This window comes from Heterocephalus glaber, unplaced genomic scaffold (genome assembly GCF_053883595.1).
Source record: "Heterocephalus glaber isolate CG9 unplaced genomic scaffold, H.glaber_assembly_v1.0 deba00001806, whole genome shotgun sequence".
NCBI lineage: Eukaryota > Metazoa > Chordata > Mammalia > Rodentia > Bathyergidae > Heterocephalus > Heterocephalus glaber.
The window spans coordinates 1,591,054-1,603,809 of NW_028258481.1; the positions used below are offsets into that span (position 1 = coordinate 1,591,054).

General features: G+C 64.2%; 3 protein-coding genes across 4 annotated transcripts; 1 reads left to right on the plus strand and 2 right to left on the minus strand.

The window, feature by feature from the left end:
* Eml3 (EMAP like 3) lies at positions 1-7,297 on the minus strand. Of its 2 annotated transcripts, none has more exons than XM_013069089.3 (22): positions 7,142-7,297; positions 6,828-6,975; positions 6,476-6,706; positions 6,288-6,398; positions 5,412-5,479; positions 5,179-5,299; positions 4,849-5,019; positions 4,654-4,723; positions 4,459-4,569; positions 4,187-4,282; positions 3,815-3,970; positions 3,568-3,709; positions 3,059-3,210; positions 2,862-2,987; positions 2,652-2,783; positions 2,353-2,420; positions 1,653-1,741; positions 1,487-1,584; positions 1,038-1,125; positions 593-691; positions 390-520; positions 1-313 (listed from the first exon to the last, which is right to left on the minus strand). In XM_013069089.3, exons 1-22 carry the CDS (start codon positions 7,161-7,163, stop codon positions 125-127), a joined length of 2,619 nt encoding a protein of 872 aa, XP_012924543.1. In that variant the 5' UTR covers positions 7,164-7,297; the 3' UTR covers positions 1-124. The 2 variants fall into 2 exon arrangements, with proteins under 2 accessions (XP_012924543.1, XP_004874430.1); XM_004874373.3 differs by having other exon boundaries at positions 5,179-5,302.
* A 93-nt stretch (positions 7,298-7,390) lies between these two features.
* Positions 7,391-9,258, plus strand: Rom1 (retinal outer segment membrane protein 1). The gene is made up of 3 exons (XM_004874370.4): positions 7,391-8,206; positions 8,528-8,774; positions 8,859-9,258. Exons 1-3 carry the CDS (start codon positions 7,617-7,619, stop codon positions 9,075-9,077), a joined length of 1,056 nt encoding a protein of 351 aa, XP_004874427.1. The 5' UTR covers positions 7,391-7,616; the 3' UTR covers positions 9,078-9,258.
* Positions 9,259-9,378: 120 nt separating this feature from the next.
* On the minus strand, positions 9,379-12,477 carry B3gat3 (beta-1,3-glucuronyltransferase 3). Its single transcript, XM_004874369.4, has 5 exons — positions 12,219-12,477; positions 11,405-11,579; positions 10,564-10,924; positions 10,147-10,437; positions 9,379-9,772 (listed from the first exon to the last, which is right to left on the minus strand). Exons 1-5 carry the CDS (start codon positions 12,298-12,300, stop codon positions 9,674-9,676), a joined length of 1,008 nt encoding a protein of 335 aa, XP_004874426.1. The 5' UTR covers positions 12,301-12,477; the 3' UTR covers positions 9,379-9,673.
* Positions 12,478-12,756: the final 279 nt, after the last annotated feature.

The window sequence follows — 12,756 nt, forward strand, 5'->3', positions numbered from 1 at the left end:
GCGACTTAGATCTGTTTATTGCCCCTCAGCAGGCAGCGGGTCAGGTGGGGCCGGGCTGGGGCGGCCCGGCGGGCAGATCCGAGTGCGTGGCGCCGGGAATGTCGAGCGGGAGCGGGACCGCCCGTCACACGTCCAGGGAGGAGGCGGGGGACAGGGAGGGCGTCCGCGACGGCGTGGCGGCCCCCGCGCCCAGCACGCGCCACTGGAAGATACTGGCGTCCTTGCCGCCCAGCGAGACGAGGTACGCGTCGTCGTGTGTGAACCGCACGCTGGTCACGTGGCTGCCGTGGCCCGCGAACACGCGGCTGGGCGCCTGACCGGAGGAGAAGGTGAAGCCCCCCTAGCCCCCCCCTCGCCCCGCCCAGCCCAGCCCCGCCCCCGAGGCTGACCTTAGCGCGCGCGCACGGGTACTGGAAGAGGTGCACTTTGCAGAAGTCGTCGGCCACGGCCACCACGCGCTCGTTGTGGGAACGGCACAGGGAGTTGATGTCTGTCCCGTCCGAGCCATCGGGCCACACGCCTGGGACCGCGGGAGGTCAGGGCCGCCCCGCCTCGGCACAGCCCTCCGCCGCCCCGGCCCGGCCGCACTCACCGTACACGTGGAAACCCAGCACGCAGGTGTAGGTTGCCCACTCGCGGTCGCGGCTCTCATAGCGATTCCTCAGCAGCTTGCAGCCCCCGGCCACGTGCCCTGGGGACAGAGAGCCTCAGCGCAGCGGTCCCCGCGCCTTGCCGTGGCAATCGCACCACCCCCGTGCCTCCAGTCCCCCTCCCCGGGGCTCTAGGTGCCTCCGTCCTTTCCTGGGAGCTGCCCTCCCACCCCCTGAGAAGCTCCGGGGTTCCCTCATCGAAGTGTTCTGTGACCTGCCTGCTTCTCCCAGCCATAACTTCCGCCTGTGTGCACGGGTCCAGCTCCACCTAACAAACCAGTCGGCCACCACCTGTGCATCTGACGGCCCCTCAGTCTGGTGTTCCCCGAGTATCTCCCATCCCTGGGCCAGGAGCCCCCCCAAATAAAGCCCACCCCAGCCGCTCACAGTAAAGAATCTCGTAGTCCCCGGAGTTGGACATGATGAAGTTGCCGTCCTTGGACCAGTCGAGGTGAGTGATGAAGCTAGAGTGACCCTGGGGACAAGGGGCAACGGTTTAAAAATGGAAGGGACGGAGGAAAGAGGCAGTGAAGAGACAAAGTGAACACGTGGTACACTGTAGATGTGGATTAATAAACATTGCTTTAAATATGTCTAAATAAAAAAAGCTTAAAATTGTAGCCACCAGCTGGATGTGGTGGTGCATGCCTGTAATTCTAACACTCAGGAGGCTGAGGCAGGAGGATTGCCGACACGAGGGTCAGCCTGAACTGCATATCGAGACCCAGTCTCAAAAAAACAACCAAAAGTAGCCAGCGCTTCCCATCCCACCCCCAGAGCACCAGGCCCTGTCAGTGCACACTCACCAGACCCACCCGCCACCCCAGCTTCCTCACCACACAGCGGCCAAAGCGGCTAGACTTGGCCCCATCACTGGAAACACTGTAGATGTAGATGGTGTTGTCATGGGAGCCAATGGCCAGGTACAGGCCGTCTGTGGAGACAGTCACTCAGAGAGGGAAGGGGGGCGGGTGTGATGTCCAGGGTAGGGGTGGCTCCCACCTGGGCTGTACCGGACGACTGAGAGCTGCTCGTTGCCATCAGTGACATCAGACACGATCTCCCTGGTCTCTGTGTCCAGAACCAACCACCTGGCAGGGAAAGGAGGTGGCAAGAAGCAAAATGCACCCCAACCTCCATGGAGCCCCTGGGCAGAGTGGGGAATGGCAAACCAGAAAGCCTCAGGCTGTGATGCCAGAACTCTGAGAGGCTGAGGCAGGAGGTGGCAAGTTTGAGTCCAACCTGGGCAACTTAGCGAAAGAGCAAGACCTTGTCTCAAAATTTAAAAGGGTCTGGGGCCAAGTAAGCTGTAATCTCAGCACTCGGGAGGCTGAGGCAGTAAGGTAAGTACAAGTTTGAGCCTAGGGCTACAGTGAGTTTAAGACCAGCCTGAACTACATAGAGATCCTGTCTCAAAAAATAAATTAATAGATAAATGGGCTGCAGATGTACCTCAGTGCAAAACCCTGGGGTTCAATCCCCAGCACTGCAGAAAAAGGGAAAAACCCAAGGTTGTCAGGTAGAAGAGAGGTCACCACCACACTTTAAGGCTGGGAAATGAGCAGATCAAAGTGAGGGGCTTCTGGAGCCGTCTGGGAAAGAAGCAGGAAACACAGACCAGGCCTGTGTGGGGCACTCGGTGCCACATTCCTCCTCAGCTCCCCGGCCCACCTCGTCCCTCCTGGGAGCCCAAAGCCCTCACCTGCCAGTGTTCAGCCCCACAGCCACGACCGCCCCGCTCGGGTGGAAGTCAGCACAGAGACCAGTCTCCTGCCAGGGAAGGAGGGTTAGGGGGTCAAGGTGCCTTCCAGAGAGGGAGTGAGGACGGCACTGGTCCCAACCCTTCAGAGCCTCCTGAGGTGGGGGACGGGAGATTGGGTCCCTAGAGCCTCAGCAGCTTGCCAGGGGGAGTGTCCCCCAGCAACAGGCACAGCACAAAGAGTTCCTGAGCACCGAGCAGTGGACAGCAAGGCAGCTTGGCTGGAGGGACCCTGGCTCTACCTTGAGGTCCAGGCTCCAGGCCAGCGCGTGGCCCTCCCCATCCCACAGGCAGAGCTGCCGGTCGTGGCCGCAGGTGAGGAAGCAGCTCTGGGCAGGGTGTGTGCAGAGTCCCCAGAGCTCATCCGTGTGGCCCTGCAGCAGAGCCGAGCAGAGCAGAGCGCTGTCACCACTGCCCTTCCCAGCACCCCACCCGCCAGCTCCGGTGCCAACCTGGATGACCGCGGAGAACCCCTGAGCCAGGTCTCCTCTCAGGAGAGCGTTCTTCGTGGTCCCCACCAGCAGCTCGGCACCCGGCCCCTCTGCGATGGCCCGCACAGCTCCGAAGTGCTCCGGGATCTGCAGGTGGGAACAGGTGTCCAGGGCCCACCGAGGACCGCTCCCCCTCCTGGGCCCCAGCTTGCCCTCACCTCTGTCTCCTGGAGGGCCACCAACCCCGGCCCCCACTGCACCAGCCGGCGGTCTCGGCCGCCACCACTCAGCAGCGTCCCATCCCGCCGGAGACATAGGGCAAAGATGGAACCTTCATGAGCATGAGCTTGGGCCACAATCCCATAGGTCTCTGCGGACAAAGCCCCAGGAGTCGTGATCTTGGCGTGCGTGGGGAGGGGCATCGGGACAGAATAGTAAATGCTTAGCTATCGAGCACTGGCTGGGTACCATCCTTCATCCTCACAGCCCTCACACAGCTGCGATTCTTCCCACTTTACAGATGGGACCGCTGAGGCTCAGAGAAGTGAGGTTATTTCCTAAAGGCCAGGTGACCAGCAGCAAGCTGAACTCTGACCATCCCTCAACCCACTGCCCCTCCTAGCCCAGGCCCCCAGAACCACGAACTCCAAGGTGGAGAGAGGGGGACCGTCCCCTCGTCCCCACAGATCCTCCAGCTGCAGCTGTCCCAGCTGCAGGGACCACGTACCTTTGGCCCCACCCCTGCCTGGCATCTTGGAATCAGAGAGGCTCCGACCCCAGGTGAGAATGTTCCCCTCTGAGTCCCCCGTGAGGATGTCACCATCCGGGAGGAAGACAAAGCAAGGGATGAACTTGGGTTTCTTGTATTTCTGGGGGCGGGGCCAGAGATGAGAGTTAAAGGCAACACCCAGGAGTCACAGGACGGCTGGGGGCTGGGTGCATCAGGGCTCCAGGACTTAGCCTCCCGGCCTCACCCCGAAGACACCCTGCTTGCGCGCCAGGGTGTTGTTCCCTGGAGCCCCTGTCCCACCGCTCCAGTTCCAGAAGTGGACGTGGGATTTCCCACTTGTGACGATGCAGCTGCTATCACGAGGGCTGAAGCCAACAGCCAGGACTGAGTCGTTTGTGCTCTGAAGGGAGAAGACACAGGGTTCAGCCACCCCCAGCCCTGAGCACCCACATCCCTGCAACTCTTCAAGGGCACCCTAGCAGCTGCTCTGCATCCAGTGCCCAGCATGGCCAGAAGAACTGTGGCCCCCACTGCACAGACGACGCCAGCTAGACGGGCGTGGGGGTCTGCCAGAGCTGCGGCCAGGGAGGGCGTGCGCGCCACCTGGTGTCCCCACCTTGATCTCAGCCAGCTTGGTCCCCCGGCTGCAGTCCCACACGGACAGCATGTGCTCGTTGGAGTCATCCACCACACAGAGAAAGGCTCCCTGGTCCTGGGGCGCAGGGAGGGCCTGGTAAACACTCCGGTTCAGGCACCCAAGGGCGTCAGGCAAGGGGCAAATGAGTTGACACGGATCCTTTCCAGGAAAAACGGGCTCGGAGCAGCTCAGGAAGGCTGGTGAGGCTTCCTGGGGGCGTGGAGGGAGTCTGGGGCCCTAGGCCAGCTCACCGCTAGGGAAAAGGCCAACGCCCCCACACCGCGCTCGAAGGCACCCAGTCCAATCTCCTGCAGCTTTAGCAGTGTCTCTGAGTCCCAGACGTGGACCACTGGCTGCAGGGGCTGCACAGGGGGAGGAGGCGCAGGGCGGATGAGGACTAGGGGCTGGGCCCAGCCGTCTGCCCAGGGGTCCAACTGCAGCCTTACCTTGCCATCCTTATCCACGCCAGCTGTCTGTCCCGAGGCCACACGGACACCGTCAGGGTGGACAGCGAGGCTAGGTGGGAGGGGACACGTTAGGGAGGGTGGCCTACCCCCAAGGCCACCAGAGTCCCCTGCTCTTGGCCCCTGCTGCCCAACAGCCCCTCCTCCTGCCAGGCCCGCCCCGGGCCGGGCCCTCACCATCTGACACAATCGCTGTGCCCCCGGTAGTGTCTCTGACTGCCGCCTCCAGGCCCCCCGGGGCCTCCCCCGGGCCGGTACAGCACCACGACGCAGGCAATGAAGTAGACCACCTCCCCGGAGCGCAGCACAAACAGATTGGAACGGGAGTCCCGGCCCCGGTACCCATACCTGAACAGGGGCCAAGTCAAGGAAAGGAACCGGTTCGGCAGGCGTAAGGAGAGGGAGACAGCGCAGTGTGTGGTGGGGGAGAGCAGCACTCATGGCTCCCGTCCCCTGGGGCCCAGGAGGAAGCTGGGGGAGGGCTTCCCTGGGATCCAGGCAGGATACACCCAGTCAAGGCCGAGGGTCTCAGGGGGCAGGCCGCTGGGCAGCTCCTCAAGGCTGCGGACGCCAGACGGGATGTACATGGTGATAGGCCGGCCACGGAGGAACATCTTCACCGAGATGCCTTCTGCCAGGGAAGTGGGTATCACACCTCAAGCCAACATCGAGGAGAAGTCCTGGGGCTGAGCCCAGCCCTGACCCCAGCCCCAGGGTCTTCCTCCATCCTGCGCACGTACCCAAATTGTAGTTGCTCCTCCGAGACCCTGGACCCCCAGGGCTGCAAAGGGGATCTTTGCCCCCACGGCTGTAGGGGGAGAGAAGTATAAGGACCAGGGACTGCGGGCGGGCATGAGAAAGCAAGGTGCTGCAGAGCCCGGTGACCCCCAGGCTGGCATCTGCCAAGTTTGGGCAGTGCCACTGACGAGATGAGAGCGCCTCAGCACCCGGGAGGCTGAGGCAGAAGGATCACAAGTTCACGCCCAGCCTGGCAACTTAGTGAGACCCTGACTCAGAGGTAAGTCAGAAGGGCTGAGGATGTAGCTCAGTGCGAAAGCCCTAGGTTCAGTCCTAAGTACCACCAAAAATCTTGAAAAGAATTTTGTTTTAAAGAGCTGGGGATATAGCTCAGGGGTAAAGCATTTGCCTAGCATGTGAGAGCCCTGGGTTCACGCCCCAAAAGACTGAGAGAAACGACAAGACCAGGCCACACAGCCCTCACAGGCAACACCAGCACCAGTGCCCTCCACGCCCCCGGGTGGCACGGGTGCGGGGAGTCCAGACTGAGCCCGGCCTCGTCTGTCTGGAGACCATTCTCCGCTGAAGGGGAAAGGGACAGGTGAATCCAGAGGTCACTGTCATCACGTGCTCAGGCAACACTGTCTCCTCAGCAGGAGTCCTGCCTCCAGGGGTCCCTCTGTCCCCTCCCAGCAGGAAGAGCACAGTGCCTGCGCAGTTTGAGGACAGGCACCTTCGCGGATCACAGGAGCTTCAGGAAGGGCGTCGAGGCCTGGGAGGTGATGCGCCTCCTGGAGGTCCTGGGGCTGAGTGCTGGGGATGGGGACCGGCGGGCCACGAGGTGGGGCCCCAGGAGGGAAGCACGTGCCCCTGCGCACCTCTCCGTGCTCCCACAGCGCAGCAGCAGGTTGGCGGAGGACACTGCCTTGCGGGAGAGTTTCTGCCGGGGCCACTCCGAGGGAGAGGAAGAGGATGAGTTTCTCCGGGGCCTGCGGGGCAGACAGGCAGGTGGCACCCAGGTCCCCAGGTGCAGCCCTCCTGCAACCCAGGGGCCCAGGTCACCTACGTGTCCACGTGTGCTGGGGGCTGCGCTGCCCAGAGCACCCCAGGAGGGCCTGGCCCCCCGGTCCCGCCGCTGCAGCCTTCAGAGGGAAGCCCACCAGGCGCCTCCCTGCCCGCCTGCAGGCCCGGGGGGCCGTTGCTCAGGCCAGCAGGCCCCAGGCTCGGCACGGCGTCCTCCTGCATCTCTGTCTGAGTGCCCCGGCTCACCAGGGCCGGGCTGCAGGGTACTGCGGGGCTGAGGTGATACCAGGAGGGAGGAGGCGAGGCGTGTGCCTGCGCCCGCCCCCCCCTCCCCCGCGCCTTTCCGCCCGTCCCCATCTGTCCCTGTCCCGTCCCAGGCCTGGGCCTTTCCTCACCTGTCCCCGCCCCCGTCCCTGTCGAGGGGTCGCAACCGCAGCAGGCGCAGCGCCTCGGCCAGCGCGGCCTTCACCAGCTCCATCTCCTCCTCCTGCGCCCGCAGCCGTCGGCTCAGCGCTCGCAGCGCCTCCGGGGCCGCGCCCGCACCTGGATGGACCCGGGGCGGTGAGTGGGGAACGGAGGCGGTGGGATGGGGCTGGGAGGACGGCGACGCGCCGGACCTGAGCACCGCGACGGGGCGGGCCGAGGCGCCACCACCCGGGTGACAGCGGGAGGGTCAGGGCGGGGCGGGGACGGCCGCCCGTGAACTCACCGGGCCCCGCGGCCCCGTCCATGCGGCCCGGGGCTCTGAGGCGGCGTCGTCTACTCCGCCGCTGACTCAGCCCTGCCCGTCCCCATGCGGACCGAGGCACCGTGGGCGGCGGGCTCGGGACCGCGCAAGCAGCCGGACGCCGGCGCAGGAAGCGCAGGCGGCGCGGCCCCTCCCCGTCCGCTCGGGTCCCCGCCCCGCAGGCAGCGCCGGACCCCACTTCCGCGGGCTGTTCCCACGGAAAGGGGCGGGGCAGTCCCCAGGGACGGCAGTGTCCCCGTGGGGAGGGAGAAGGGACAGTGTCCAGGCTGCCCCCACGGAGGGGGCGTGGCCGAAGGGACGGCCGCGGGGCGCGCGCCCAGGGTATTGGGGTCAGGGCTGCGTTAGCCTGCTCGAGCCGGGCTGCGCTGACTCAGCCCTGTCCGTCCCTGTTGTCCCTGTCCAGTCCTGTCCAGTCCCATCCCGTCCGCCCGTCCCGATGGCCCCCGTGCTGGCCCTGCCTCTGCCCCGCGGGGCCCGTGTGCGCCTGGCACAGGGGCTGTGGCTGCTGTCTTGGCTGCTGGCGCTGGCGGGCAGCCTGGCGCTGCTGGGTGCCTCGTATCTCCTGGCACAACTTCGAGCCCTGGGCGCCTTCCTGGCCCCGAGCTGCCACTTTCTGGCAGTCCCCCAGGCTGCGCTGCTGGCCGGCGCCACGGCGCTGGCAACCAGGCTGGGGGTCGCGGGTGCCAGCCGTGCCAGCCTGGATGCCTCTTGGTACCCAGCTTGTCGAGCCCCACTAGGCCCGCTGCTGCTGGCAGGTGTGCTGGGCGGTGGGGGCCTGCTGCTGGCTGCCTTGGGGCTGGCCTTGGCACTGCCCGCAGGCCTGGACACAGGGCTGCAGGAGGGCCTGGGGGCTGCCCTGGCCCACTACAAGGACACAGAGATGCCAGGGCACTGCCACGCTAAACGGCTGATGGATGAGTTGCAGCTCAGGCACCGGTGCTGTGGGCACCACGGCTACAAGGACTGGTTCAGGGTCCAATGGGTCAGCAGCCGCTACTTGGACCCCAGCGACCGGGATGTGGCTGAGTGACTTCTGTCCCCCCCTCCTGTTCCCTGGAGGACCCCACACACCCAAATGGGCAGCGGCAGAGGCCTCCAGAGCCATGGCCACAGCTTTGCCAGGATCACTGTGCAACCCTGGGCTGCTGTCAGCCACCCAGGTGGGCTGGGCCAGGCCTCTCCACTGTGAACCAGTGGTAGCGGTGCTTGCCTCCACGAGTAGTCTTGCAGGTAAATGAATCATGCACGCCTGGCGCCCAGCAGACGCCCATAAACACTGCACCACATCTTTCCCTTCAGAGACCCCCCAGCTCTGTAGACTCATGACACCGTCTGTCGTTCCTGCAGCCGCATCCAGAGCAACGTGGAAGGCCTCTACCTGACCAATGGTGTCCCCTTCTCTTGCTGCAACCCCCACTCGCCTCGGCCCTGCCTGCAGAGCCGCCTCTCAGACCCCTATGCCCACCCACTCCTTGATCCCTGGCAGCCCAACCTCAACCTCTGGGCCCAGGGGTGCCACGAGGTGCTGCTGGACCATCTGCAGGGCCTGGCAGGGACCCTGGGCAGCGTGCTAGCCTTCACCTTCCTGCTGCAGGTGAGGGGGACACCCTCCCCAGACTCCCCTGCCCTGGGGACCCCACCCCACAGGCCCATCCACACTCTTCCTCACTCTCTGCAGGCAATGGTGCCCCTCAGCCTGAGGTACCTACAGATGGCGCTGGAGGGGCTTGGTGGGCACATCGATGGGGAGGGGGAAACCCAGGGCTACCTCCTCCCTGGAAGGCTCAAGGACATGCCAAAGAGAGCCTGGCTGCAGGGAGGGGGTGCCCAAAGGCGAGCGCCTGCCGAGATGCCTCCAGAAGAGGCCCCTGCCAAGGAAGACCTGCCTGAGGCTTAGGTGCCAGGCAGGTGGGGCAGGGTGCAGATGTGCGGAACTCGGGTCCTTGCTGGGAGGAAGCTACAGAGCCAGAACTGGTGCCTTCATCTGCTCTGTGGCTGAGGTCAGGGTAACCGAGGTGAGAAGAAGGACTCGATGCTGCTTCTGGACACAGGCTCCATAATAAAGCTTTGGAACAGAAGCCACTGTCACGGGGATGTCTCTTCATGGGATGGGCCCTGAACAAGTGAGTCTGCCCTGGCAGAGGCCGGGGCCTGCGCAGGAAGCAGAAGGGGTGTGCTACACAGAGAGAACCAGAGGCCCCGGGCCAGGTGTTTATTCCGGAGGCAGGAGAGGGTTCACATGCTCGGGTATGGAGGGCCCGGCCCAGCTCCCCGACCCCCAGCATGCCATCCCAATAAGTTACCCATCCCCCCAGTCCATCTGTCCCCTGTCCCACCCACCCAGGGCTGACCGCTTGTCCCCAGTCTACAGCCACTGCTGCATGGCAGTTCTGCCAGGGATGAGAGGCACCTGGGCCATGCCCTGGTTGAGCGGTCAGGCCTGGGAATCCCACAAGGTATGTGCCCAAAGTGAGCCGAGTCGGAGCAGGGCTGTCACACCTCCACAGCCGGGTCTGAGCCCTGGCCTTGCCGCTGCATCTGCTCCTCCTGCTTCATCTTGGGCTTCTCTGTCCGTGTGTGCCATACTAGCACCTGTCAAAAGGATTCCAGGTGGGGGCAGGCCAGGCTACAGCCAGACAGCTGGGTCCTTCCAGCCCTCTATGCTCAGTGGTGGCTGCAAAAAGGGTTATGCTAGGAGCCAGGTGAGACTGGTTCCTCTAAAACGGGCTTCTGTCTCTCTGCCCTGTCATGCCATGTGGTTCCCATGGTTCCCAGAGATAGGGCCCACCCTCCCCACCCTCCCCACCCTCCCCCCCCTCCCACCCCAATCCCAGCTGCCCATTCAGTAGAGCAAGCAGGGTGGATAAGGGGTCTGAGTCCACCTTGGTCAAACACCTAGCCCCAGGGTCACCCCACACCCCCCGCACCTGCCCACCCGGCCCAGGTCCCAGCCTCCACCTCCCTACCCTGGTACAGTTGGCAGCCCGTGGCTCCAGGTCCTTGGGGTCCACAAGGCGGCTCAGGAGGCTGCTCTCCAAGTGCCCCCGGGGGGCGGCAGCATCAAACCGTGCATCAGGCTTGGCCAGCAGGAGGGGCAGGGCGACCGCAAACCCAGCCATGTCCACAGGGAAGGGCCTAGTGGGCTCCCATGCTGTATGGAACCCCACCACCCGGCCATCCTGCACCCTAGGGCCCTCGAAGCGCAGGCCCCCTACCAGCCCCACCGGCCACACTGAGACACGGCGGGTCCAGCGCATCTGCCAGAAATCAAGAGAGGAGATGGTATGGGTCAGGGAGTGGGGTGGGGGGCAGAACCATGTGGTGCCCTCCACCCAGCACACCCAACTTCACCCTGCTCCTGCCCCATCACCTGCACCCCTCACCTCTTCAAAGAGCGCCCTGCTATAGGTGTTGTCATCATCAGCAAAGTACACGACTCCTGGGGACCCAGGGGATGGCGGGTCCTTCTCCCCACCAACGGCGCCCCCTTGGCCCCGGAGCCAGGCCAGGGCTCCATTCCGCTGCTCCACACCCCGGGGCCGCATCCAGCCAGGCTCACCCTCCCGGAGCTGCTGGGCCTTGGGCGTGAGGACAGCCAGGTGGGTGAAGAGGAGTCCAGAGGCAGCCAACAGCCCTGAGACCAGTGGGGTGGGGCCCTCGGCATCCTCCACCAGCAGCCAGTGCAGCCGGGGCACCAGGCTCAGGGTCTGAGACAGCCTCACCAGCTCAGCCTTCTGCACCAGCCTGTGGGACAGGCAGAAAGGTGCACTGCAGCCACGCTCTTCTCCCACTGAGCGCTGACACTCATCTGCCCTGCCCTTCCACCCTGGGGCTCTGCAGGGGATGGGGTCCTGTTAAGTTAAGGGCAGATGGATCTGGGTTGGCAGTATCAGGTGAGACACCAGGAGAAATGGCCAGATTTCCACCTCAAGTCTACCCATCTGTGAAACAGGAATAACCATACTTGATGACAATACTGTTTTAAAAAGTAAAGATAAGCCTTGTTCATTCTAGCCAAGCTCATTTAGTCAGGATTTTTCTTAAACCCTAAGAAAGATTAATTCAATGGCAAGCTCAAAATTTCTGAGTGAAACTTTAAAACATTTGGTTCATCTATCCCATTGTTTGGCATGCTCTAGTTTAATAAGACCAGTGCCTCCCAAATTCATCTCCAACCCCAACTTCTGGGAGGATGCAGTCCTCCTGGGTGCCCAGCGCCCATACCTGGCATAGGTGGGGGTAATGACGTAGATGGTGGGCAGGGCCTCAGGTTCAGGGGGCTGGGCAGGGACAGCAGGCGGACGGTGGAGATCAGTCTGCAGCTGGGAAATCCTCAGATCCTTCTGCCGGAGCTGCTCCGCTGCTGCTCGCAGGGCAGGGAGGCAGTCGCAGGGCTGGCCTGGTCCCAGGAAGCAGCGACAAGGAAAGGGGTGGGGACAGCGAACCACAGACGGTTCACAACCCAGCCATTTACCCCGAGCCCAAGCAGGTTCCCCTTGCACTTCTCTCTCTGCCTGTCTGCACCTCTGGCGTGCGCAACGCGCTGCCTCAACAGCACCTTCTCTCCATCTTTAATGCATTCCATAATTTTCTTTTTGCAGAGCTGGGGATGGAACCCAGAACCTCGCACATGCTAAGTAACCGCTCAGCACCGTGCTGCACCCCTGCCCTGGGAGTTTTTATCTGGATATTGAGCTGATTGCGTCCATCCTGTCCCCTGGTCGGTCTTCACTTCAGCTCTGGATTCCTAAGGGAACAGGTGTGCATGCCGGACTGGGTCGGTGTCACCGGGCTAGGGAACAGTCAACCTGCACAGGAGCTCCCTGGCCATGCGCAGAGACTCTGGGCCGGCGTGAGCGGGCGTCTGTCGCCCGCTCCAGGGGACACTGCCCAGGTACCAGGGGTGCGGCCGGGACAAAGCACCCCACGCCAGCGAAGACGCGGACAGTCCGACAGCACACGTGACGAGGTCACGGGAACCATGCCTGGGCCGCAGGAGGGGTCGCGCGGCACGGGGGGAGGCCCGCCCCCTGCTCACCCAGCTGCACCAGCGCGTAGAGCAGGCCAGCGATCGACACCAGGAAGTAGACAAGGAACACGTTCTTCAACTTCAGCTTCATGGCCGCGCCGCAGCGGGCGCCCCACCCGGCGAGGTCCCCGGGTACTAGGGTGTCCACGCCCCCGCCTCCAGCCCCCTCCCCTGCCGCAGGCCCCGCCCCACCGCGCGGCCCCGCACCGGCTCCCGGCAGCGGGGCCAGGCAGCGCCGCCCGGGGCCCACTTCCGGTCATCGATGCCCTCCCACCACCAGCTTCCGGTCCCACGGCTTGCTTCCCGCCCGGGGCTGCGGCGTCACATCCGGTGTGTGGGCGCAGGGCCGGAAGCCCGGCGGAGCTTGTGGAACGCGGTTCGAGACTTGTCCCCGAGCTCAAGCTGCGTGGGTAGTAATTTCCCCACGCTTGGTCATACGCCCAGCACCCGGGCTCCGCGCTTCTGGTACAGATGGGGAATCCAGGGCTGCGCCGGAGTGCTCACTGCGATCCTGAAAGACCGGGGCTGGGGTGCAGCGCACCCAGCC